The sequence below is a fragment of the Lissotriton helveticus genome, chromosome 12 (genome assembly GCF_964261635.1).
Source record: "Lissotriton helveticus chromosome 12, aLisHel1.1, whole genome shotgun sequence".
In the NCBI taxonomy this organism is placed as follows: Eukaryota; Metazoa; Chordata; class Amphibia; order Caudata; family Salamandridae; genus Lissotriton; species Lissotriton helveticus.
In genome coordinates this window covers 806,417,168-806,443,077 of record NC_136073.1, presented here as the reverse complement: position 1 = coordinate 806,443,077, position 25,910 = coordinate 806,417,168, and the positions used below count along the sequence as shown (strand labels likewise).

At 45.2% G+C, this 25,910-nt stretch overlaps 1 protein-coding gene across 2 annotated transcripts in view; it reads right to left on the bottom strand.

The window, feature by feature from the left end:
* SCNM1 (sodium channel modifier 1) overlaps positions 1–25,216 on the bottom strand; it is a 57,181-nt gene extending 31,965 nt beyond the window's left edge. For both annotated transcript variants that reach the window (XM_078669306.1, XM_078669307.1), the window contains exons 1-3: positions 25,055–25,216; positions 7,773–7,843; positions 5,837–5,925 (exon numbers count right to left, since the gene is read on the bottom strand). In XM_078669306.1, the coding sequence (XP_078525432.1) occupies positions 5,837–5,925; positions 7,773–7,843; positions 25,055–25,105 (211 nt within the window). In that variant the 5' untranslated portion in view covers positions 25,106–25,216. The remainder of the gene's footprint in view (positions 1–5,836; positions 5,926–7,772; positions 7,844–25,054) is intronic.
* Positions 25,217–25,910: the final 694 nt, after the last annotated feature.

Genomic DNA, 25,910 nt, shown 5'->3' with positions numbered 1-25,910 from the left:
GTGGTTCTAAACTCGAACAAACTTTGCAAATTGTCTACAGTAGTAGATCGGTTATCTACCGACACTGCTGGGGGTTTCCAGATGGTCAATACTGAAATGGTTGCGATCAGATCAATGGTTTTACAGAACAGACTTGCCCTTGATACTTTATTGGCAAAAGAGGGCGGAGTCTGCAGAATATTGAAAGCGCAACATTGTTGCACTTACATACCTGATAAAAGTGTAGGAATCCAAAGGTATGTGAGGAACATTACAAATTTGGAAAAAGAACTTAAACCACTGGAGGTTGACAGTGCCTGGAAAAGACTCACTGATGGTCTCTCTGCTGTAGGTCATTGGTTTGCCCAATTAGGTAGAGGTTTGTTGTTTAAGGTACTGATGCCAATTGGAATAGTAGGTTTCATCATATCCTTATATTTGTCTGTTGCAAATGTCGCAAACACCAAAAGAAGTACACTGTGAATAAGAGAGGTGTGAAAAGGAGTGTGGATGAACTTGAATTAGAGGAACTGAATAATCAGATTTACAAAAGGGTGAAAAATTCTCACCCTAACAAAGAAGTTAAGGAAAAACTGAATCGAATGTTGCAAGAGATTGAAATGAACAAAGTGTGAAAAAAAGTTGGAATCTGATTCCATTAGTTTGTGATGATAGTAAATATCATCAAAGAGGGAATTGATGGAGCAAGATTTCGCATATTACGCGACTTGCTTGGATTCAAGAACCTCGAATAACTTATAACCCTGTAATTTAACCTGTTCGTCTTACTAATTTCCATTTATTCTGACATTTTGGGTGTCCTAGTGACGCTTGCATATGTGTTTACTAATTCAATAACTCTTGTTCCTAAAAATGGCCGCTGCTTGGCGGGTTTTCGTTCTGCGCATGCGTTAGTCACACTCACGTGACGTGACGTACTTGCAGTTCTGGTGGGAATCTTTGCGCTTGCGCACTTACTTTTAAAATGGCTGACTGTGTCTTCACGTGGAGAAGCTTGCGCAACTGTTTTATGTTATTGTCTGTTTGCACTAAAACTCTCACGCAATAGTATATTTTAAGTAAAGGGGTATAGAGTAGCAATTCATGGTATACAGTGAATTCATTTATTTCTATGTTTTAATTTGTTTTCGCTTACTTTTCATGTACCGCGGTATTGAGGGGCTGATGGGATGCTCGGGATCCATATTGAAACACTTTACTGCGCATGACAGACTTCGACCAGTGACATTGAACGACTGCCAACCAGAGGTGGCAGCCAAGACGTGCCTGGGAAGATGCACCTTCACCCAGCCGAAGAAGTCGAACTGTACTGCAATGGATACCAAATGTATTTCTTTCATTGTATTCTGTAGAATATCTCATGGGAACCCCAAATTTGCTAGGCGGTCCCAGAAAATGCAAATGTAGGCTTGTAGAGAGTTAATGTGATTGGTGTGTTGACCTATCCTACTTGAGGACCAATCGAAATTGGGGATTCTGACACTTGCAACATTTGGGGGGTGGTACACTGACCCGACAACAGTATAACTAGCCTAGGTTTAGCTAGAAAAATTGTCCGACTTGTCCGAATAGCTGACCTGTCACTGACCCAACGCACTCAATAGGTGACTGATACAGAGCGCTGCGGAGCACTCTGTCCGAAAATATACCATAGACTCTGGAGGTTTTACTAAACCTTAAGTGCTGGCGGAGCACTTTGCTGGAGAATTCGCTAACCCAATCGGGGTTCTGACTGATAGCTGCAGAGAGGGTGGAGCGCAGGCGTTGCTTCCAAACTGCGGGTGCTGGTCGTGCCTTGGTGGTCCTGTCCTGATCCTAATCTGGGTTTCCTGTCCTGTCCTGGGGTGTCCATTCTGCACCTGCTGTCCTGTCGATGACTGTCCTTCCTTGGGGTTTATCCTGTCCTTAACTGACCCGTGGCCAGGGTTGGTCTTCACACCAGTCTAGGTAATTATAGTGCTAAAAGTCTATACTGCACCTTCTATTTTTCTGTCTTTGCTTCAATAAAGACATACCTTTGCATATGTTATATTTTCCATGCTTTTCGCAATCCATTATATAAAAGTCATGCATTATTTTTCTTAGCATGTTCCTATGTTACCCTTCCTTTATGCACCTTTCACCATACCGTTTATGACATATAGATGTAATTTATAATTTTCTCCTGCAAGCTAATTTGAAGTAAGGTTGCTATAGCTATAGCGTGTTCCTTTTTTTCCCTTCCTTTAGATATATAGGATTTCCAATTCATCACCCAACTTTAAATATTTCCCAGTAGTAAATTTTTCATATGTGCCTTCAATTGCCCCATCTATAGTTGTTCTTTCCTAAGTTACCCTCCTGAAATCTGCTTGGCATATTCCCTGTTCTTACCTCACGTTAGTCTCATAAATGGTTGCCCTGATTTACTTTTTATATGGTTATGTGATCTTTATTATCTTGATCATTGATTGTCTATTGGTCGTAAACTGTATGCTTTCTGAATCTGAAATCTAGATAAAACCTTTAAAACTTCCCCGTAGTCTGTGGTCATTTTAATGAATACAAAGAAAATATTAAGTTGGTATTTGTGTTGTCTGCCTTTCTTTTACAGCTAGCTCCCTGATCCGTTGTGGTCATAGGTACCCGTAACGGTGGATTGGTAAGTCGGGTACAAGTAGAAATAAATAGGAAGGAATCAGGGTTACTGGTAGTAGAGTGTAAGGTCACCTGATTAATGTAAATGATAAATTGAAGTTTATGGGCCCGATACGTATATGGTAAAATTGTTGGTTGGGTGACCTGCGTGCTCTATCAATATATCTCAGCCCAGGGAAGTATGACGCACTGTGGCATGTTCTTACTCGCAAAAGTAACAATCCATATCCACGAGTCTGTCGAAGGAGTAAAACGCCATGAGCCATTGGTGCAGAATAAAAGAAGCGAGCCATGTTCCACTGCTTTGGAGACAAGTGGAGAGGACCACCTGGCAAGGCCAGGGAGAGAAGCGCAGTGCAGATGCTTGCGAGGCAGGTAGGGTACCAGTTGCCAAGGCCAGGGAGAGAAGCGCAGTGCAGCTGCTTGTGATGCAGGAGGAGTACCAGCTGCCTGGGCGAGAAGCGCAATGCAGCTGCCTGCGCAGCAGGCAGAGTGCCAGCTGGCAAGGCCAGGGAGAGAAGTGCAGTGCAGTTGCTTGCAAGTCAGGCGGAGCGACAGCTGCCGAGGCTACGGCGAGAAGTGCAGTGCCACTGCTTGCGAGGCAGGAGAAGTACCAGCTGCCAAGGCCAGGGAGAGAAGCACAGTGCAGCTGCTTGCAAGACAGGCGGAGTGCCAGCTGCCAAGGCCAGGAAGAGAAGCGCAGTGCTGCCAGAGCGCGAAGCGCAATGCAGCTGCTTGGGCGGCAGGCAGAGTGCCAGCTGGCAAGGCTAGGGCGGTAAGTGCAGTGCCACTGCTTGTGAGGCAGGCAGAGTACCAGCTGCCAAGGCCAGGGAGAGAAGCGCAGTGCAGCTGCTTGCTAGGCAGAAGGAGTACCAGCTGCTAGGCCGGGAAGAGAAGCGCAGTGCAGCTGCTTGCGAGGCAGATGGTGTGCCAGCTGCGAAGGCCAGAGAGAGAAGCGCAGTGCAGCTGCTTGCTAAGAAGAAGGAGTACCACCTGGCAAGGCCAGAGAGAGAAGCACAGTGCAGCTGCTTGCGAAACAGATGGTGTGCCAGCTGCCAAGGCCAGGGAGAGAAGCGCAGTGCAGCTGCTTGCGAAACAGATGGTGTGCCAGCTGCCAAAGCCAGGGAGAGAAGCGCAGTGCAGCTGTCTGCGAGGCAGGCAGAGTGCCAGCTGCCAAGGCCAGGGAGAAAAGCGCAGTGCAGCTGCTTGCGAGGCAGGCGGAGTGCCAGTTGCCAAGGCCAGGGAGAGATGCGTAATGCACCTTCTTACGCGGCAGGCAGAGTGCCAGCTGCCAAGGCCATGGAGAGAAGCGCAGTGCAGCTGTCTGCGAGGCAGGCAGAGTGCCAGCTGCCAAGGCCATGGAGAGAAGCGCAGTGCAGCTGCTTGCGAGGCAGGCGGAGTGCCAGCTACCAAGGCCAGGGAGAGATGCGTAATGCACCTTCTTACGCGGCAGGCAGAGTGCCAGCTGCCAAGGCCATGGAGAGAAGCGCAGTGCAGCTGTCTGCGAGGCAGGCAGAGTGCGAGCTGCCAAGGCCAGGGAGAAAAGCGCAGTGCAGCTGCTTGCGAGGCAGGCGGAGTGCCAGCTACCAAGGCCAGGGAGAGAAGCGTAATGCACCTTCTTACACAGCAGGCAGAGTGCCAGCTGCCAAGGCCATGGAGAGAAGCGCAGTGCAGCTGCTTGTGAGGCTGCTTGCGAGGCAGGCAGAGGGCCAGCTGCTTGGCCACGGCCCGCTGCTTGCGAGGCAGGAGGAGTGCCACCTGTCCAGCAGAGCTGGATCACCTCAAATCCTAGCCCTCAGGTTGACTGGTCTTGTGATACCTGCCAGAAGAACCCCTAGGGCTGTGGTCAGCACAAATGCACATATGGAGAGAGAAAAGGACAGGCAGCTGAAGGGCCAGGGGTAGGATTGCACAAAACACTTCTGCTTGTAGTTATCAATTTATAAAAGTGGGATTTCTGCAAAGAAAATATATATATGCAAACAGCTTCAAGTTGGTGAATTTCTCCAGGGGTTTAAACTCCTGTTTACAAAGAGATGGGAGGAGTGAAGGCAGGAGAATGGAAGGTCCTAAGCATATCATCTGACAGGTGGAGGTGCCCACCAGAAAACAACAATCACTGCCCAACCAAACAACATTGTAAAATGTTCTGCAGGAAGGGACAGGGACACCCTATGAGGATGTGGTTGGTGGAGGATGGATGCAGTGATTTAGGGCTGAACAGAATAAAAACAGAGTGCGAATAGTGACACAACAAAGTGACTGTGGTTTGCGAGAGGGGTAGCCTATTTGAAGAGCACCGGTTAGGGGTAAGATGAAGAGAGATAGGGTAAGATGAAGAGAGATAGGGGAATCAAAGAGAAAAAGCCTGTTCCTGCTGTCAGTCCATGGAGAAGGGGTGTGGAACAAAAGGCAGGGACAATTTAGGGGGTAATGCATGGTGGACGTGACTGGATGACTAAAGGCAAAGAGACAGGATAACAAAAAAGAACCTCCAATTGATAATTTACTGTCATTCAATGCAACAATAAAAAGAAAAAAAAAAGGAAAGAAAAAAGAAGAGGCGACAAAGACATGGAGAGCTATGTGGACAGGGGTAAATGAAGCAGCCTTTGAACGTGAAACAGAACCCAGGCGTGGCACCATGGCGTCGCATCTTCAGCATGCAGAGGGGTGAAGCGCATAAAGTGGGACCACCGGGCAGAAGCAGCAACTGAGTAACAAATGGTCGGCAGAGATAGTCTCACCTTGCACTATCCAAGCAAATCTAACATTAATTAAAGTTTAGAATAGTGATGCAGCACACTGAAACACAGTGATGTCACCACCGCTAAAATATTGGTGGCAGATAACAACATTAACCTACATTTGGAAAAAGAGCAGTAAACATAGTGAGCATTAGTTATACCACAGATAGTGCAAAAGATGCTGAATCAGCCCTTTTGAACTACGGTAATACAGATAACAGATTAGGGGCACTGAAGTGTTTTTTTAGCAGCAACCACTCAAAATGAGGGCTTAACTGGTGATGGACCTTAGAACTGATGGAGAATAACTACTTATCTACCTAGGACTATCCTGGCTTAGGGGAACACTTCTAGGGCAGACTATTCAACCATTCCCCTGAGGCACACATACTGGTGACTAGCATTATGCATCCTGTTCTACGGCACAATTACTGGCGAAGTTGCAAACTTACTGGCGACATGCTTCTTGCCATTCCGGTGAACAGTCAGCATATCTAGGGTGTCAAAGACAGGACGGTGAAAGCATACAGTGCAGGCATATCTGGGGGAATAAAGGCAAAGGAAAAAAAATAATGTTGTGAACTTTACTATATCAACAGTGCAGTGAAATCTACCACCTCTTACTACAACATAACATCCACAAACGCTTAACAGCATGACCACTAGACCAACTTCCCGAAATCACTGTTACAATACTTTGATTTAAACAAATACTACGATTATGGTGGAACCCCAGACGTGTTGGGTATTCATATTGAGCCTTTGTTATTTGACTGTTGTCAGTTACAAAATCCTCAGGACTCTCATATACGACAGTATTCATTACCGCGTGAAATGTGACACGGAGCATGTGATACAGTATCACCTCATTTCGTGGGGTCACAGGATAGACAAGGGCTACTTGTCCCCAACCATGGTGGTTGAAATCATTTGCCTCCTGTTTCTCAGGGTCAAGCCTACTATGGCTCTACAAGCTGGTCCAAGTATAACAATTTCCGCACTTGACTCTCAGGGTAGCGAGTGACCGGCTACTTTAGACCTTACAGAAAAGTGTATAAGGGCATAACTGAAGTGTCACCTCTTGGTGGTGCCTAGCTGTACAGCAGAGGTCCCACTGATTTCACTCTGAACCATCAGTAATCTTTGAACCATATAAAATGATTTAAAAAATGACATATTTGTGGCGACCACAATTAAAATCTATCTAAAAAATTCTAACAATATGTTTGCATATGTATTGGTTCAATAAAAACAAACTAGTTAGGAGTGAGTCAGATTAGTGCAATTTGACCTAATAATGGTCCAGAATTGAAAAAAATATATCAGAATGTGGTGACCACAGAATTCAATGAAATTCTATAGTTGGTAATCCGTCTCATTAAAGTTTCTTCTTACAGACCAATTTCTCTATACCACACAAATGTGTAGTGGTTTGGCGAAAGTTCTCCAGGTTGGATCGCATATGATGCATAAAGTGGTATGTCCACAAGTTCGGACCTTGGTTCTTCAAATAGTGATCATTAAAGCCAGCTAACACGTGTTTCGCGGGATTGCTCTCCTGCTTCTTTAGGGATAATTATAGATAACGTACGGATAAAATCAAAAAAGATTATAGTAGTTCTCCTTTTTAGAGAGCTATTTAAAGATCTTAAGCAACACCAAATTGTATATTTAAGGATACGGTGTACTTTTGATATCCAGCGTATAGTGTTGTGTTCGCTCCATGATTAGCCTTAAGAGCATCAAGTTCTGTCCATAGAAAGAGTTTGTCCATACTACCAATGATCCCCTTCTTTAATCCTCCAGACATTCAGGGTTTAAAGACACTTGGCATGGATTGAAAACAATTCTATATAGGGTTATCAAATATGCTGTCTGCTACCATGAATGTTAAGTATGTATCCATCTATCCCTGAGAGTAGGACTCTAACCTAGGACGTGTATTCTTTAGGATAGACATTGGTCAACGTTACTTTCCGAACATGGCATGTGCCACATTGTTGCTAAGAAAAATGACAATCTAATTGCTTAGTAATTGGACATTCAACATTAAATCGAAGAGGCTGTGACACCATACACTATCCCACAAAACACAATTTATGACATATGGGACAGGGCGTATAGACCATAGGACATGAAATTGATCACTATTTCTCTAAAGAAATGCATCTCTATCCAAGAACATAAACTGGTTCAGGGTAGCCCAATGTCATGAAATGTGTGCACTGTCTCTCTCCTGACAATAACTGTGAAGCTGCAACCCACCAATATCAATCGTGGCACATTATTTCTTAGTATTTAGAATAGGACAGAATCTTATAGGTTTGGTCATGCTTGCTATTCTCATAATAATTTTGGGTTTGATCCAAGAAGAATTAGGAAACATACTTCCCGTTTTTCAGTAGAATTGCCTCGTCCTCAGGTATGAAGCTTGCCAGCAGATCAGCAACTCTTCTTTTCTGCATAAAAATAAATAACAAAATGAAGTCCATGACAAATGTGGCAACATATCTGTGTTTGGATCACAGCCATCACCTCAATACCTGGGTATTCCATCCCAGTATTATCAAGTTAAGCTGCCCTACCGCCTCGAAAGGAACCTTCACTGCCAAAGTAAATTCATTGGAAAAAAAACAACCACGCCTGCCCTTGCAAGAGGACCCACTTTACTTTACCAAACTCAACAGCGACAAGGATATCACTGGGAGAAGCGCGCTCGTCCGCCCCACACATCAGGACCAGTTATTAAGGTACAGTATGAGGATAGGGTGTGATAGCTCTCTCCCTGCCCACTTCTGAAAGTATGAGGCTCAGTGTAGATATACTGGGTGTGGGGGGGTTCTAAGAGTCCATTTTTGAGATATGTCCATGTCAGATCGTAGGTAGGAATGAAAAATGTGAAAGATATGGGGCTTGATATTGATGATCAAAGAAATTATGTAGTACTGATGAGCCAAGCACAAATAATGTTCAACAACTTGTCTACGGAAAGTTGTTTGTTGGAAGTGGGGAATGTACAGATGTGCATCTTGTATGTTTGCTGGCGTTTCAGCTGGAGGATGTCGGGGTGGTGCTGAAGACGGCTTGTTTGGTCTGTAGAACATTATACTGGCTTCATGGCAAGTGATTCCTCACCCTCCTCGGTTTCTTTTTTGATCTTCAATCTCTTATCCTACGTCCAAGCAGAACTACCACTGCACAATTTTGAATATGTTGCAGTAGTATTGAAGCTGAATCTGGCTTTGCTAAACATGGCATATTGCAATAATCAATTCTCAACAGAATACATGAAATGATGACCTGTGAAGAGTTCTAGGTACAAAAAAAAATGCTGTGTTCAGTTTTTTCTTAACAACAAATTCTATTAGGTTATTTTGCAATAAGAGGGGCCATAGCCCTACACAGACCAGTAAGGAAGAAAGCATGTTATCACCAATAACCACATTTCTGTTATGCAACGCCACCTGCCAAACATGCAGGTGAAACAATACAAACAATGTGCAGACAGTTCTCGATCTCGATAGTAACATATACAACATATCAGTTTCAAGGTATACGTACACACAGGGCAGCAATGCTCTATCCAAACAAAATAGGGATTAATAAGTAACATGGATCAATGGGCTCCCTTTAGGGGTCTGTATCTGGCAGAGGGGGAAGGTCAATACCTCGATATGTTGCCCATCGGGTCCAGATCTTTCGGTATTTCTCAGGGCATCAAAAACCCCCATACATTTGTCTAATTCAGTCTTCCATTTGCCTAGGGTCGGGGGGGTGTCGCCTTCCACAGTTGCGTTATGTCCCTCTTGGCTATGGCCAGGGCCAGAAACAGTAAGTGTTGTTTGTATCACTTCCCCCGATACCGTCAGTAGAATGTAACAGGAAAAGTCGTGGGCCTTGTTCAGTTTTAAGCTACAAGTTTCAAGTTTATGGTTACATTTTCTCCGTTACTTAAAACCTTTGCAAAGCTTTAACGGACAATAAAATACAAATAGTACACAAATAGTAATTGAGAAGGAAGTAAACCTAAGCGATACTTCAAAAACCTCTCCTTGACTATGTTGGTATACCCTGCATGAAAGTATTATTGAGGTGCCGCAGTGCTGTAATCGTTTAGAATCATCCAGGTATGAGAGTATTTATTGATTTTATGGACAGGTTTTTGAAGACCACATGGCTGGTGAGGATTCCCCAAAGGTGGCCTATCCCAGTGAATAATAACGAGTATTGGAGGTAGTCTCAGGCAGCTGAAGAGGCCCTCTCTTGCAGCTCCTGCCAAAGGTGATAGTTCAGGGTGTGGGAGTCTGCCTTCCTGATCTTATTCCAACAAGTTAAATAGACCCCCCCGCATCATCAGAGTCTGTCTTGGCAGGCCAAATTCCAGGTTGATTTGTGCTATAGTTCGGGAGGCTGAAAATTAGTCTGTACGCTCTAGTCATTGACCTGTCCAATATGGTTGTGTCCCTTCCTCTCAGTGCTTCACTTCTATATGTTATGGTTGACAGGAGCTTCACTTGCGCCACCGTAAGAAGAATTTTCGCCCGCCAGTTTTCTCTTGAGATTTTTAAACGTTATGGCCAGTGCCAAGCCCTTCTGCTTTGTCTCCTTCTGGGGGATGAATGATCCATTTTTTGTCAATGATTATACCCACGTATTTATAGTCCTCGGCTGAGTCAATCCTTATTTTAGCCCATTGCCAGGTCGGTATTCTTTTCTTATTGTTGTTTATCAGCAGAGTCTTGGCTTTGTCTAGGTTGATGGTCAGAACGTTTTAAGTTTAAGTTTAAGTTTAACGTGCATGGTTATAAGCAGATGTTGCAGCCTCACGTGTATGCGACTCACCAAGACCAAGTCATCAGCATAAGAGACTGGAGTGAGTCTTGCCGTCCAGATTTGGGGCGTGGGAGTTACAGGTGTCTAACTTTAGCATCCGAACTGCCAGAACCTTCTCCGACATCGTGGCCAAGACCTGGAACGAGCTCCCGTTCGACATCAGACGCGCCCCCACCCTGCATATCTTCAGGAAGACCCTCCAGACCTGGCTCTTTGAGTGATCGGAGCTGCTCCCCCCCACACCCAGTGCCTTGAGACCCTCACAGATGAGTAGCGCACTTAAAACTCCCTGATTAACTGAAGCAGTTGAACAAGGTAGGTGCAAGAATACACCCCTGCACCAGCCCTTTAGTTGGGAGGATTTCCCTGGAGAGTAGTGTTCCTGTCCCCAATTTAACCTGACCCCATGTGTCAGTATGGAGCAAGATGAGCGCATTCAGTAGGGCCTGGGCATGGGTGATGTTCCAATGAGCCAATTTGCTTCAAAATTTGCCCCTATCGATGTGGGCAAAGGCTGCCTGTAGTCAATGAAACAGAGATACAATGGCATTCTTGAACTTTTGGCTGCATCGATTAAGAGGGATTGGGCCAAGATGTTGGTTGTAGTGCCATTCATCTTGGAAAATCCTGTATGGTTTAGCGAAACTATGCTTTTGTCAGATGCCCATGCAGTTAATTACTCAAGCGGTGCCTCAGTGAAGTACTTAGCCTCATTATCAATCAGTGCCACTAGGTGGTAGCTTTTTGTCTGCGATTCCTCCCCACTCTGAAAAATGGGCGCGATTATAGAGCCCTTCCAAGAGGCTGGTAGTGCACCCTCAGTCCTGATTTGTGAGGAGACTGGTTTGAGACCCTCCGCCCAATATTCTGCTTCATGCTTGAAGAGAGTGGGGAATGCCATTATGGCCTTGGGCAATTTCTCTTCTGCTCATGCTATTTGATGTCTAGCTAATTCTTCATGTGTCTGTATCAGAACATTTAGATAGCATGCTGTGGGTGTGAGCAAGGCTGATGTTTGACTGGCTAACTTCAGATCCGTGTTTGGACAGGGCGCAATAACTTGTTGGGTGTTCCCCAAAAGCATGTGCTATCATTGTGTTTTATATCCGATAACAATTTGGCCCAGAGCTGGCCTTCCTGTGTTTTTTTTATGACCCACTTCAATTTCCTTAACACATTTTTTTGTTGTCTTAATGCGGTTTGTGTGTGGGGAGGGGGTGGAGTTTTTATATAGCGCGAACTCGCCCGAAGGTATCAGAGAGTATCACATGAGCACCAGTTGCGATACTGACGGACACATTCATTTTGTTAGGATGAAGTGATTGGCCCAGATTCACAGGTTGTTGAGCATCCCTGCCGAAACTCTAACCCGGGTCCCCAGATTCGAGGTTGAAAGCTCTAGCCACGAGGCCCCATCCTCTCCTATACTGCTCTTTTAAGCGATTTAAGTTGTGTCAGTTGTATGCTGCCCTGTTGCCTGGTGTGATTTATGTGGGGCCCTGTTTTCATTGGTAGAGCAAAACTGTCTGCAAGCCCTTTAGTGAAACCCTGCCCTGTTTTTAAAACACTGATGGGAGTTGCTTTTAATTGTTGAAACAATTCCTTCGCCTTTGCTGACCGGTCATTTATAGTAGATGAAGAGAACTGATTCTCTTTTAGTTGACAATATGTACAGAGCTAGGTGCCTCTACTGGAGGTAGAGTGCAGGGAGGGTTGCGTGGAAGGCCACAGCTATCTGCCCTATCTGCCTTTACCCCTAGATGGTAAGAGTGGACCCTGTGAAGTAGTGCTCTTCTTGTCGGTACTACAGCGTGAATGCCCCTCCGAGGTACCGACAGGAAGAGCGGTGCCTCCGTATTCCCTGAGCCTCAGCCAGGTGAGGTGAGGTATCCTCATCATGCATTTTGGAAACCGTGAGCTGTACGGGATTTGGGGAGGAAGGACTACACATGCCTAAGTACAGGTGATTCGGTTGTATCTGTTCCAACCGTCTCTGGTGTCTTTTCATGTATTTTCATACATTGTAGATTCATTTTTAATAGTTTTTTACACATATGCAGTAGCAATTAAGTAGTGGTCCTGAAGAAGGCATTGGACTGAATGTTGTCCACAGGTGCTGAAACATGTTGACCCTCTTGTTTTGAATAACAGACAGTTATTTGTTAAAGACGGTCACTTTGCACTGTTTTTAGGTTTGATTTGCGAGAGACAATAATGAAGATAGGGTCTCTCATAGGTCAATTCTAATTCACTGTCATCTCTCTTTTTGTGCACTGCATTTTTTTCCTATAAAAAACGTAAAGACCTTTTTTGCTCTCATCTGTAAGCTCAGGTAGTGACCCTTACAAAACATCCTCGGGCTCCCTCATCCCTCTGATGAGGTTGTAGCCCTTAGTGTCACAAGTGTGACATCAATGAGGAGACCCAGATGATGAAGCATGTCACCTATGGGTGAGTGATGGGAATCAGTCTATGTGAATATTATTTTCATGTATAGCAGTTTCCGTTAAGGAAGTTAGCGCACACATTTGGTTTGTGCAGGATAGTATAGCATTCAGAGTTGTAGTCTTGGACCCCTGGATATATTTTTGTGTATAGATGTTCCAGTGGGGCTATTTATTTTGGCTAGGTCTTTAAACATTGCCTCAGACCCTCTTACAAAATGTGTTTGTATTATTCAAAATCTCTTACACCAGCAACCTTGAGGCCTTTGATGTATTTTTTGGGTGGATGTATACGTTTATGATTACCACTTGTTCGGTGCCTTTATAGTTCTGAATTGAGATTTTGTGGTGTTAATTGCCAGAGACTTGGTCTGCAAAACCTCTGCTGAGCCTATGCTTGTCGCAGAGATGTAAATTGCCAATTCGCCCAGTAGATGACTGTCCTACATTTCTTTGCTTGCTGGGACAAAGAAATTCATGAAACCCTGTACATGGATGAGTTCTGCAAGCTATGTTTCCTGGAAAAGGATGATGTCAAAAGACAGCATATATTGAAGAAAATCCTTGTCTAATGTTTTACTAGCGAGGCCATTGATGTTCCAGGAACAAGGGCGTTGGAAGCCTTGCCTGGCCTTGATGGGTGCACCATTGTCTAAGTTCTGTCATGGGCTCTCGGGGGTGGGGGCGCCCAGTTTATTGTCCGTGAGATCCATCTCGAGTCGTAAGAGGAGGGCCTGCATATATTTGAATTTGGCCTATGTTGTTCTTTAGGTACAGCCCACTTCAAAGGTGAATTCCCAGTGGCCCCTTGAGCACAGAGTAGATAGATTTGTGTGGCCAAGCATCCGCTCTAGTTTGGTCTGAAAGCAGAAAGGGTGAAGGATATTCTGGCTCGTATTAGGGGGACACCTTAATTCCCCATCTCTTAAAAGTCAACCATTCCGTCAGCACTGAGTGGGGGATAGCATTTGTACTCCAATAAGCGTTGGTAACTTCGCTCTCAGAAGGGCAAAATAAATTCTATCGATATAAGGTCAGTTGACCTTAGGTCAGATAAATTCGGTATTGGTGCTAGTAACCATAGTAGGTTTTCCCAATTTGCCTTTACATTTATACTCTCGCCGGAAAGTTAGAACTTGTGTCTTCATGGTCTTCCAATGATTTTTTTTTTATTTTGCAGAGTTTTATATAGCGCGAACTTGACCCGAATCGGGTATCAGAATGCTTTACATAGCACCAGTTACGTTACATGAGGACACACATTCATTTTTGTTAGGCACGGGGAAATTAAGTGATTTGCCCAGAATCACAGGATGTTTTTAGTGTCATTACTCGAACCCAGTTCCCCAGGTCCGAGGTCGAGCGCCCTAGCCGTTAGGCCATGTTAGGTTGTCATATGTTTGTTGTGTGGTCCTCTGGCAGAATGTGCCTGTTTGCACTTTGGATGTTGCAGCTGATTCTTGGAGTGGTGGGGTGAGTGATAAATGTCCTGGTGTGAACTTGCTCTTCGCCAGGCCCTCCCTCTGACATGGTGGCTCTTATCACCAGGGCTGAGTTGCTGGCAAGGATGCCTTGCTGTGCGCTCTAATGGGGTGCGCTGTCAAGAATCATGGCTCCTGTTATAGGGCCTTGGGAGCATTCTTGATATTGCACTGCTGGCTCTACTAGATGAATGGTTGCTTCGTCCGTTCTAGCTTTTATGTCCCTCTTGCCCTTGGACTCGCCTGTTTCGGCGGCTTTGCAGCTGGGCTGACCCTCTTGGTTACATGGGCAGAATAACATTCCCCGACTTCATTTGCATCCAGTTTGCCTTTTGTCTCAAGCATTTCCTCAGTCTTGAAGGCAGGCTGTCCCTCCAGGATGCTGTGAAGGGGGGCGGGGGGGGGGGGGGGGGTATCTTTCTCCAGATTCACTTTTGGGTTGGTTTTTCGCTGCTGGGATTTCCTGACGGTAGGGAAGGCAGGTAAGAAGATTCCGTCCTCAGAGGTCTAGCCACTCATATAAATATAGGGTACTCGCTTGCTTGCTTTGGTGTGGCATTTTTATTTCCTTCTTTGCTTCCGTCTATCACAGGCCTTGTTATTTTGTACTAAGGAAGTCTCCAGTGTTGTGGCTGCCGCCTGCCCGACTGGAGGACATCGTGGAGCCCTTTTGGGAGGGGAGGTCTGCAGGTGTTTTGATTTGAATTGGTCTCAGGAGAAGATGTTGGCCTATTGTTTTGTTGCAATTCGTGTGTTTCCGTGATAGGGGTTGTTGAAGTATGAAGCTGCCTTCCTTGTAAAGGCTGTTTGAGGTCTGTAAGAAAATCACTGAGCATTGAGGGCAGTGTGGACAGTTTGTCTACAATCAGGGCACAAGAGCAGCTTGCTTGCGCCAGCAAAGTATCTGATTGGGCACGCTTGTTGAGCGAGTTTAAGTTGCCACGCTTTTTATTGATGCCTGTGATGAAGACAGCCAGCGGGTTAAGCAATGTCAGCTGGATGTCCCTTTTATTAGATTGGTATTGCAGTGCGTCAACTGACAGCTGTACGGCATTCCAGACAGAGAGCCAAACACTGTTCAGTTTTGGTACATTTTCGGATCCTGGTGCAAATGCAGGGTATTCTGGCCAGCAACCTGGGAGGAACTTTGTGCATATGATGGAAACATCTCCTCCCATTCCTGAGTTCCAAGGTACGAGAAGTCTGTGCATGACCGTAGAAACCCTTCCGGGTCCTCTAGGTCTGAATGGTCTCTTCTGTTGCTGGTGGGATATGAATGAGTTTCCTTGCTTGGGGTCGGTCAAGTTTTATAGTCTATTGGTATGCCTCCTGGGTTGGGATCTGCGATTCAGTTGACTGAGAGTTACGAATTCCCTCTGGGTTACTATGGCCCAAAAGATTGCTCCCTTTGGCTTCACCATGTGGGTCTGCTGCTGCTGGGTAAAGAGGCCAATGAGCCAAATCCAATGACTGCCCATGGTCTGGGTCAGTGGGTTAGCCCTTGGAGACTTCGTTTAGCCCCTCTTGCTTGGTCCAAGGGGGAGCCTGTTCGGAAGCAAGAGCCCCTTCTAATGCATTTGACCTGCCCCTCTAGTAGTGCACACTGGCATCAAGAGGGCTTTAGGTAACAGAGGGTACGGGGCCCATTCTAGTAGGGATTGCTACAGCCTCCGGTAGCAATGGTGTCCTAAGACCTGCAAGTCCTTCATTGCTGGGGAAGAGACCGGAGCCTGCATCCTTCAAAAAATGTAACTTAGTGTATATTTTTGGGCTGAAAAGTGCAGGACGAAGATTTTCCAATTATACTTACCGCTTTCGAGTTCTGAGTTCCGGTTGCACCTCTTCCAGACTGGTTCAAAGGTTATATATCAGTTACGGTAAGAAATGGTTCGTTTGTAGTTTGTAATAGTGCGGATGATATATTTTGTCTATTGCATCTTTTCTTTGCAGACCTTAAGGGGATCGGCCCCCTAACTTTCCCTGACCTCATTCGCCTTAGCCTGAAAGTTACCCTGAGGTCTATGTGAAGCCTAATTGCAGAAAGGTGTAGTTACAGAGGATGAAGGTGTATGGAAGTGCTAATAAGCTCTTTTCACTCTGGTCAGGATTAGAGGGGGATGCAAGGGTTGAGAGAATACAAGATATTTAAAACTTTAGCTGTGTATTTTACAGTGGTATGACTCACCCCAATGGGTGAGTGTGTGTCGGTGAAACTGAGTGGCTGGTAGCTGATAGCAGTTGCAAGCCTAACAGAGGCAAGCACAAGCTGGCTGGAGTAAGCTTGTGGCTTTGTAAATCCTTGCAGGTTGCCATTGACATTCAAGCATTTTTTCAGTGGCTGCTACCATGAGCTTAATTGAAGCCCTTCTCTAGCGCCGCCTCACCCCCCTTGTGGGGTATTCGCCTCGAGGCAGAGGGGGTGGGGGAGCTCACCCGACTGCAAGCCGAACCCAGCTTAGCTGGGTCACTTCCACAGACTTGGGGCTCTCCGAAGAGCAGTGGGGCTAATCCCACTGCACCACCTCCACCTTCAACCGACCTCAATTTGCCAACACTCAACGGCTGCGTTGGTTTCCGCCTTGTTGCTCCCCAGTCCGCTCCTGGGTCATTCAGTACTCGGGGCACTTCTTCTTTGTTCCCCCCCCTCCGGTGTCATGTGGAGGTTGGATAGTTCAGGTACCTGAGGACTGGGAGCAGGGGCGACCTCAGGCATGTCGGATTCAGTGCCAAGGTGGCCGCTATCAGTCACATGTTGCCAGCAGATCGAGCCGTGAGTGTGGTGGCTTTCGAGAGCCCCTTGCCCAGGCTCGCAGCTGTTGGACAAGTCAGCTTGTACTGGCGAAAGGAGGAGGAGAGACAATAAAACCCTCTAGAGCCTAGACTGCTCAATTATGAACCAACGACATGAACGTGACTCTAGCAGGATGGATAAAAAAAAAAATCAAATCGGATGAAGACTTACTATTTTTTCGCGTCAATGGTGCCACAAATGCCCTTTGGAAGGAATCTTTATTATTCCTGTGATCTATGATAAAATTATAATGATGGCATTGATGTAATGTAGAAAAGGAATTCACCGGCAAGAAAAAGGATTCTCTTATCAAGATTTACTTATTCTAAATAGGCTTGCATATTATACCATTTTTTTTATAAACGCAAAGTAATCCAATAAAGTGTAAATATGTAGGCAAGCAGTGCATCTGCAATGACAGACAATGGACCTTTGATGGCAATGTTAGAGTAATAACCGTCTCCAGGTAGGTACTCGTAATACTATTAGACCTATTAGTACAATACACATTTCAATAGCATGGGACTATAATTTTCACATAGGTCTATTTCAACATTTAAATCTTTTCAATCAGCGTTGACCCTAGATGATGTAGGACAAGGCAGCCTGGGCTGGGCCCTGGTAACAGCACACAGCACCAGCTCGGAGCTCAGAGCCTCAATAGCAGCAGCGGCGGCAACAGGATCCGCCTCTTGATGTTCACCAATCCAAAAAGCCTTGTATAAGGTTTTCAGTTAATACAAGCATGCATTAGTCACTGCTTTAAACAATGGGGGGAATGGATCATTTTGAGTTCAAATTAATCCACTGAGATTTTACAAATGTTATTGATAGGGGTGCAGCTCCCAACGCCGTAGGTCAGAGAGCTCCAGCCCATCTTTCTGGACAAGGTACCACCAATAGTAGCTTTGGCTTGTGTGCATTTAGTTGGAGAATATTTTGCGACATCGAATTTTGAGCTGCCAAAAGGCTCTTAGGCAGTATCTCAGCCAAGGGAAAGTTGCTGAAGCCGAAAAACTGAATGAGTATCACACGGATATTAAAACACAGTGCACCTGTGAACCTTAATCAGATCAATCAGGGGTTGGATATCAATATTGAAGAGGATAGGTGACAACTTGATTCCAGTGGTAATCCACATGAAATGCTTTGTTCTTGAGAGCAGTGGAGAGATAGGACTTCTACCTGGCCCTGTCTTCAAGCAAGAAACAAACCATGATAAAACCTGCCCTTTAGTTCTGGAGCTTTCTAGACTTGTAATTAAGATTTTATGATAGACCGTGTTGAAAGCTTCTGAAAATCAAGAAGCAGCAGGGCTGGGGTGTCTCCTTGGTCAGTGATAGATCTGATTTACCCAATAGCTAAGGCAAGAGCGGTTCCTGTGCCTCTCCCTGCCCTCGATTCTAGTTTCCAAGAGTTTAGAAGGTAATGTATCTCTAAACAGCGGAAAATTGCTAAGCCGTAATCTAAATGGTAAATTTACGAATATACGACAGCACCGTAATTGGCCTATAATTTGCTACATTACTGCATTCTACATTCCTCTTCTTTAATAAGGGTTTTACTTCCTTTCTCCATTCATCTGGAACCAAAACCAGATTCTAAAGACAGCTCCACTTGTTCTCTTATTATAGGTATTGCTGCTGTATGGCAATATTATATAACAGCCTGGGAGGACCAAGGTCATCTGAGGCACTCAACATCTGAGGCACTCAACATCTGAGGCACTCAACATCTGAGGCACTCAACTTGTTTTCAGAAGCACAAACACCTCAAATTTAGGAATTGAAAAGTTGGACGACTTAAAAACATTCCTACACTCTTTAAAAAAGGTCTTAAATTTAGCACCAAAAAAGGGGAAAACTATTAACAAGATGATAGCCGTAATGATGGGAGCATCCGTTTTTCGTCCAGCAAACAGTCTTCAGTCTATCACCAGATTTCTGTCCCTAAGGACAAGTTTTAGGAGTTATTTGTATGTGTGGATGTACGTACTCTCGTGAAATGGAGTCTAGCTTCTTTCCAATGAAATGACATTTTAGCAAACCGTGGGTTTCATCACACCTGGTTCTCAATATATAATGAGGAAGGGAATAGATTGGTAGAAAGGTGGAATAGTATATTAAAGGAATTATTCAATTGGCAATGAAATAAGTTACTGTTAGGAAAGAGGCTATTAACAAGCTGGGGTGGTATTCAAGGAACTCCCAAAATAGTGACTGGTAAAATGACATATAAAGTAAATGGGGAGGGGCAGGTCAAATGGGTGTGGGGGTTTTGAAGCTTAGTTGGATGCAGAAAAGTGACTGTGGAGAGGAAAATAAAGAGCATGATATGATAAAGCAGTTAGGAGAACACAGTTGAATTAGGTGTTTGAAAAAGGAGACTGGATATGTGTAAAGAAACTCAGATAAGGGTTTGTCTAGGTTTTTCTAGAGTCCTTCGCTTGTTAAAAGATGTGGTTAAATTGTCTGAAGGTGATGTTTGGAACAAGTCCAAAACAGAGCCCATTCCAAGGGTGTTGAATGGCAAGTATGTTGCTGGAACAGATGGATTATGTGTGAGTAGACAGTCTTCTAGGAAAAAAGTGCTTAAAAAAAAAAGAAAATAAATTAGTCCTCGACATAAAGGTAGCCATTTTCAAATAAATGAAGAGGGCATGTTTAAACCACTGAAATGGGCATCTTTAAGTGAATGAAATAGACATTTTTAGGCAAATAAAACAGGATAGTTGCAAAAGAGTCAATAGCCTTGACATCAACTATATGGCCTTCTTCAAATCCCTAAAGCAGTTTAGGGTGGCCAAATGTCCCATTTTTGTAGCATTGCCTCCCATGTGAGTAGTTTGTTCTGCTATCAGCATTCAGGTAGAGTGTAACGCCAAATGTGCAGCTTTCTGATGCGGATGGCTTGCTTCCCGACAGGATGCCTAGAACTGCCTGGCATTGTGTCCTTAGTCTTATTTTTTTACCCATCTATGAGCTGTAAAAAAAGGTGGCTGTTTTTGGCTAGGAGGGAGGAGCTTCAAGACAGGAGGGTCAGTGCAGAATCTTTTTACCACAAACTTACCAATAACTTTTAGATTTACTTTAAATGCACCCAATACTGCACAAGATGTCGGTAGAGGAATATGTTCATAATTACCTGAAAGCACACAATTCAGCCAAATTGGCAAGCTGGGAATAACAAACATATTTTTTTGTTCCACTGTTTACAACTAGCCCACAGCTGAAATGTCAGTGATTGCCATGGAAGGGCCAACAGACTACCTTCCCGGGGAGATGTTGCTGTATTTTAGGATTATAAATTAATTCTATTGGCGGTCTCTACTGACACAAGTGAAATGCCTACCTTGTTGGGGTTCATGCCATGGTATTTTTTTTACAGTACTCTCAGCCTATATTGTGCCTATTTTAACCCCCCAGGATGTTCATATAATAGGGTCAGCACAGAAATGAGCATTTTCCGCATGGTAACACCGTTTTGTTAGACTCTATATTTTTGCAGGTTTTAGAATCAGATGCATTTTAAACCCTGCTAACCCGTAGTAAAGTGCATGTGCTCCCCGTTTACACATGGTTGAATTAGAATATTCCTAGCTGGTATATTTAACTCACATATAAATCCCAGGGTTTGCAACTTAAATGTCACTACTGAAAGGAAACAGCTTTTGTGTCATCCGCTAAGGTGACAGTGTAAAACATGGCTTCAGCCCTACCATTGTAACCCAACTGTGACAGTTTAAACACTGGTTAAAACCTTTGATTAAATAGTAATAGGTCACGCCTATGAGGGCCTTTTAGTTCACAAGACTGGGTGCATGGTATTTAAAAGTAGAACATGTAGAAATTGAATGTTAACATGCTCTTACAGTGACTAGTTACTGTGGCACAACAAGCGGCTCTATGTAGAAAACCAGAGTATAGATTAAAACCCCAAACTGTATCTCAGGAATGGGACCAGCTACAAAAATAATTAAACAACTATTTTTAATAGGTATTAAAAATCCAATTCAATTGTGAACTCTGATTTTTAATAAAGATTTTTTTTAAGTAACTTCTTGAAAGTTACCTTTTCTGTGCTTGAAGTGCCTGGAGGCTAATTTGCTCTCAAACTTCTCACAATCAGGGATTAGCATTTGAGTAGGTGTGAAATGCTTTCCAGTAGCAAACAATATGCTGACCAGAATGAGTGTAAATTACTCCTCTGAAGCTCACAGAATATTCAGGGTGGGGCTGTGAGCTTCCTTTTTGACATTACTCTCTCTCTCTTCTACATCTTTACTGAAAAACCTACTTATCATCTAAGAACAATAAACTTACATCATCTGTAACCTAATCATGTCCACTGAAACTCCTTCTTACGATACAAAAGGTTGGTTCTAGCAACTCTTACCCCATTAGTTAGGGAATACCCAGGAGTCATTCTCACCCAGTAGCTCATGCCAGGCATAAATATGGCATTTCCATGCACCAATTAAAAACACTCCTGGCCCTGAGGACGGACAGAAGGGGACTGCACATGCTGTCTCACCGAAGAAGAACCTGAATGACTGGATCTTCTCCGTCTTGTACCCTGGACAAACAAATGGAATCCAAGTATCCTAAGGTTGACCTCCTGTTCAAGCTACAGGGAAACAATAAGCTAAAAGTGGCCTTGCCTTCAACAGCCCAGCTGACCAGTGGCAACTGAACCCTGCTGTTGGCCTCTGCCTGTCATTCTGTAAGCCTCTAAGTACCTACCCTGGGGTCCTGGGTGGGCTTTTGAAGTGTATTCTTGTGGTGGATTGGGACTCAAAGGGCTAAGTCAGAACGTAAAATCATTGACCAGGATGAACCTAATTGGTGTATCCGATCTGCACTTCATCGCAGTCAGCCTCAAATTATGTTTAGGTTCCAGTCTGCCAGGACCATTGAGTATCACTGGCACATTGTGCTTCTTCGCATTACATTTTTTTTTTTTTAAATCATCTCTCCTTTTCCCTTATTGGGTTTTGTCATTTTGTTTATTCAATGTTACTCTATTTTTCTTATTCGGTTCGGGCTTTTTATTGTTTTGCTTTTTGTCTTTATTACTGTTTTAGTACTGCAGAAATACTTTACACCTTGCCCTAACACGAAGGAGGGGGTGAGGGCATTGTTGGGGGGGGGGTGTGGAAGTGGCACACGAGGGGGGGATAGAAAACAAATGCACTCCCAAGGGGTGATTAAAGAGGAAGAAAATGTAGTGTCCTAAATGTGGAAGGATACAAGCCAGCAAATCGCAACAATGGTAAATAGGCCGTGCTGCCAGGGGAAGGTAATAATAATAATAATAATAATCCACATTTGTATAGCGCACAATCACCCGTTAGGGTCTCTAGGTGCTGGGGGCAATCGGGAAGATTAAGCAAGCTATTGCCCAGAGTCGCATGGTGCTGGGCTAACCTGCCGCCGGAGCCGGGGATCGAACCCTGATCCCCAGATTCCAGCGTCAGTCGCCCTGGCGTGTCACCGTTGAATGGTGTGTTCAGGATGCTGTGTTGCACCTCCGGTTTGAACCCTGAGATCCTGAGCCAGGCGTGTCTCCTTTCCGTGACACCCATCATCATGAGCCTGCTGGCGGTGTCTGCCCCATCTAGGGCCGTCTTAAGGCAAGAATTTGCTGCGTTCTTCCCTTCTTCAACCAGTTTTTCGGCCTTCTGCCTGGCATCCTGGGGCAGGTCTTTCACCAGCTGCCCCAGCTCCTCCATGATCTAGTACATGTGCCTGTTTATCAGGGCGTTGGAATTAGCCGTGCGCCAGTGGGTCACGGCATTCCGTTCGATCCTTCTGCCCACCAGATCCATCCTCTTGCTCTCCTTATCCGGTGGTGGACCCGAGGTAGTGGGTACGTTAGCCCTCTTCCTTGCTGTGGCCGTGATAATGGAGTCTGCGGAGACCGTGCCCTGAATGTAGGCTGGGTCCTTTGAGGAATGTTTGTACTTTTTCTCTGTTCTGGGAGTTACTGCCTTGCATGTTGCGGGTTCCCTGAATGCTTCCTTCCCCTGGGCCAAGACGCTGTCGAGCTTTGGAAGGTACTGGCTCCTTGTTTGTGTTGGGAGCAATGTCTCTAGAAGGAAGTCTGCTTTCTGCTTCTCTTCGTCGAGCTTGAGCTTGAATGCTGCTGCGGCAGATTTTATCACCGAGTTGTAGGCCCCGATGTCGTCCGGCGGCGAGGGCCTCGAGGGGTATGTGTCGACTGCCTCCTCCGGGCTGTCGGTGTCGACATCTATGTAATCTACCTCCTGTAGGTCAGAGGGTGCCGACTCTGCGTCCGTCCAGCTATCCTCTTCCTCCCCATAGTTGTAACTATCGTAGGGATTCTCGTACCCTTCTTGGTCGTCGACCACCTCGACGTCCTGGTCTTGTTCCTCGGCGACCTCGTCGATCTCGTCTTCCTCCTCGACTACCTCCACCACCGGAGGCTTGGTCTTGTGAGGGATCGTGAAGGCTTTCATCTTAGCGTCGAAATCTTTCTTCCGCTGCATGATGTTCTCCATTTCGGCCTCGAGGCGCCTTCTCTTCTTCTCCATCTTGGCCGCGTGTTCCGCTTTGGATGGATCAGCCGTTCTTTTCGGCGCTTGGTTCGGTGCCGAGGTTTTCGGTGTCGAAGTTTTCGACGTCGACCCGGGTTTTGACTCTCTGATCGTCGTCGTTAGTTTAGGGTCTTTCTCCCTCGGCGTCGATCGATCCTTTTCGGGGACGATTTTCGATGTTTTCTGCTGATCAGCAGGTCTCGGCGCCGGGGACTCCTTCTCAGAGGATCCGCTGGGCCTGTGAGTAGTCGCGGACGCCGCCTTCTTTGGCGTCGGCGCTTTCGGGGTCTTGCCCTCGATTTTTCGAGACTCAGAGTCTCTCGGGTTCTTGGGGGCCGAAGAGTCTCCTACCTTATCAGAAGTCTTCGTGTAATCGGTCTCTACGACCGTGTAGCTGTCGTCTTCGGCGGCAGCGTTGTTTTCTTCCTCGGAGGACATCCCCAGCTCGTAGAGGGACGGAGTCGGGGCCTTCCCTTGCAGGGTGGCTTGCGCTACCCTCTGTCTCTCCCTCACACGAAGGGTCTTCGGTGCGAAGGCGGAGCAGGCATTGCAGTCTCCGCTTTCGTGGTCCACCGGTAGGCAAAGGTTGCAAACCGGGTGCTGGTCCTTCTGCGCGTACTTGTGGCGGCAGTTACGGCAGAACTTGAACGGCGTGTTGTCCATCATCGAGCGTCCAGGGGCTCCCTGGTCGCGTGTTCGTCGGCGGTCGTCGAGGATCTCGATGAAAAAACGCCTTCTCCTTGCTGATTGTTCGTCGATGAAGTCCCCTGGAGTCTTCAGATGACTTCTCCTTGTGTTTTCTGTCTTTTCCTTTCTTCTTTCTCCAAAAATGTCTGGAGCCCAAACGGGAACGATCCAGACCCGACCGCGGAAAAAAAGAAGAGTAAGGCAAGCCATTGAATAAAAAGCAAGCAAATAACAGAGTGATAATAAAGCAATCAATGGTAATGAATGGGCGGGCTTTAAGCCTGCTGTAAGTTTTTAGTATGTTCACATAACCTTTTGCCAACAAACATCTAAAAGGACGCGGTTGGATAGACCAAAAAATAATATTCTTTGAGTCAAGAAAGTCCCATTTGTGATACTTCCTAGTAGCTATTGGCAATAAAACGTTAGTCTTTTAATTTTTTTATATCCATAAAACAACCATTTTTAAGTCAAAAAAGGATGAATGCAGGAGGAGGCCAACTTTGATTTCAATGAAGCAGCAGTATTAAAAGCAATGAAGCAACCATAAAGTAAACTCAATAGCCACCTTAACGTCATCAACTGACCATGTTTAAGCCAGTGAAACGGCTATTTTTTCATAAACAACACCTCCACCTTTAAGCCATGAGGACCCACATGGAGTAGATGAAGAGATAATACTGATCCACAAAACAAACGTGCTAGGTCTCAATCAATCATATTGTGGCGGTCGTAGAATGACTTGAAACCAAAACCCAGTCTTAAGGTGTCCAATACTAATGATCATGGTTAGTTTATTTAAAAATCCGGACCACAAGTACCAGTGTACTCTGGGGCAGAGGCTGTACCGCTGCAAGGCTATGTGGTGGTAAACATACCTTCAGCACATTGAGCTGGCTGCCGTCGTCTCCCTCTCTTTTAAAAGACATAACCTCTTCTTTCTATTCTCACGTGGTATGCCGACCGGTCTCCTCACCCCCGCCTGCCACTTAGAGCTCTGTGTATCGGGAAGCTCCACGGATGACTACAATTCCCATCAGCACATTACACAGATGACTACACCTTCCAGCATCCCAATTACGACATGAGTCGGTGGTTTAAGAAACAAAAGAAGGACTAAAACAAACGGCGCGATTACCCCTATTTGGCATGGGAAGATTCAATTGAAAGCACAGCTCATAAAACGATTATTTCCAATAAAAAACATAATAATTTTGAATGGTCTGTGCAGTTAGCACATTTCTAAAATGTTCGTCATACTTTTTATACGTTCTCTATATGTGATAAATAAAATGTCAGCCTCTGCAGTAACACATCTTACTTTTGAAATGTGATATTTAACGTTTCTAAAGTTAACTCCTTTATATATGTTCTCTGGTTTTGGCGGCAGTAGCACTTATAAACTGAAATAAACTCTTTTCTAAGATGGCAGCCAGACCTTAGCTCGGGTCTCTGAGTACACTATACGTTTCTATGCATGTCCGTTGCAGTCTTTAGTTCCAAGCACCCCATAAAAGTACTAACACGCAGATATTTAAGACTACCTCTTCTGTGGGGCCCGCTACCTTCGCTTGTCGCTCTGGGAGATGAAGTCCTCTAAAACTGCGCCACGCCTCGTTTCTCTGACGAAGGTTTATTGGTGGAACGTGTTGCAGGCAGTTTGGCTATTGGTGACGATCACCCCAGCTCGGCCAACAATTGGTAGGAGGCCAAAGCTCTGATTGGTGGCGGGAT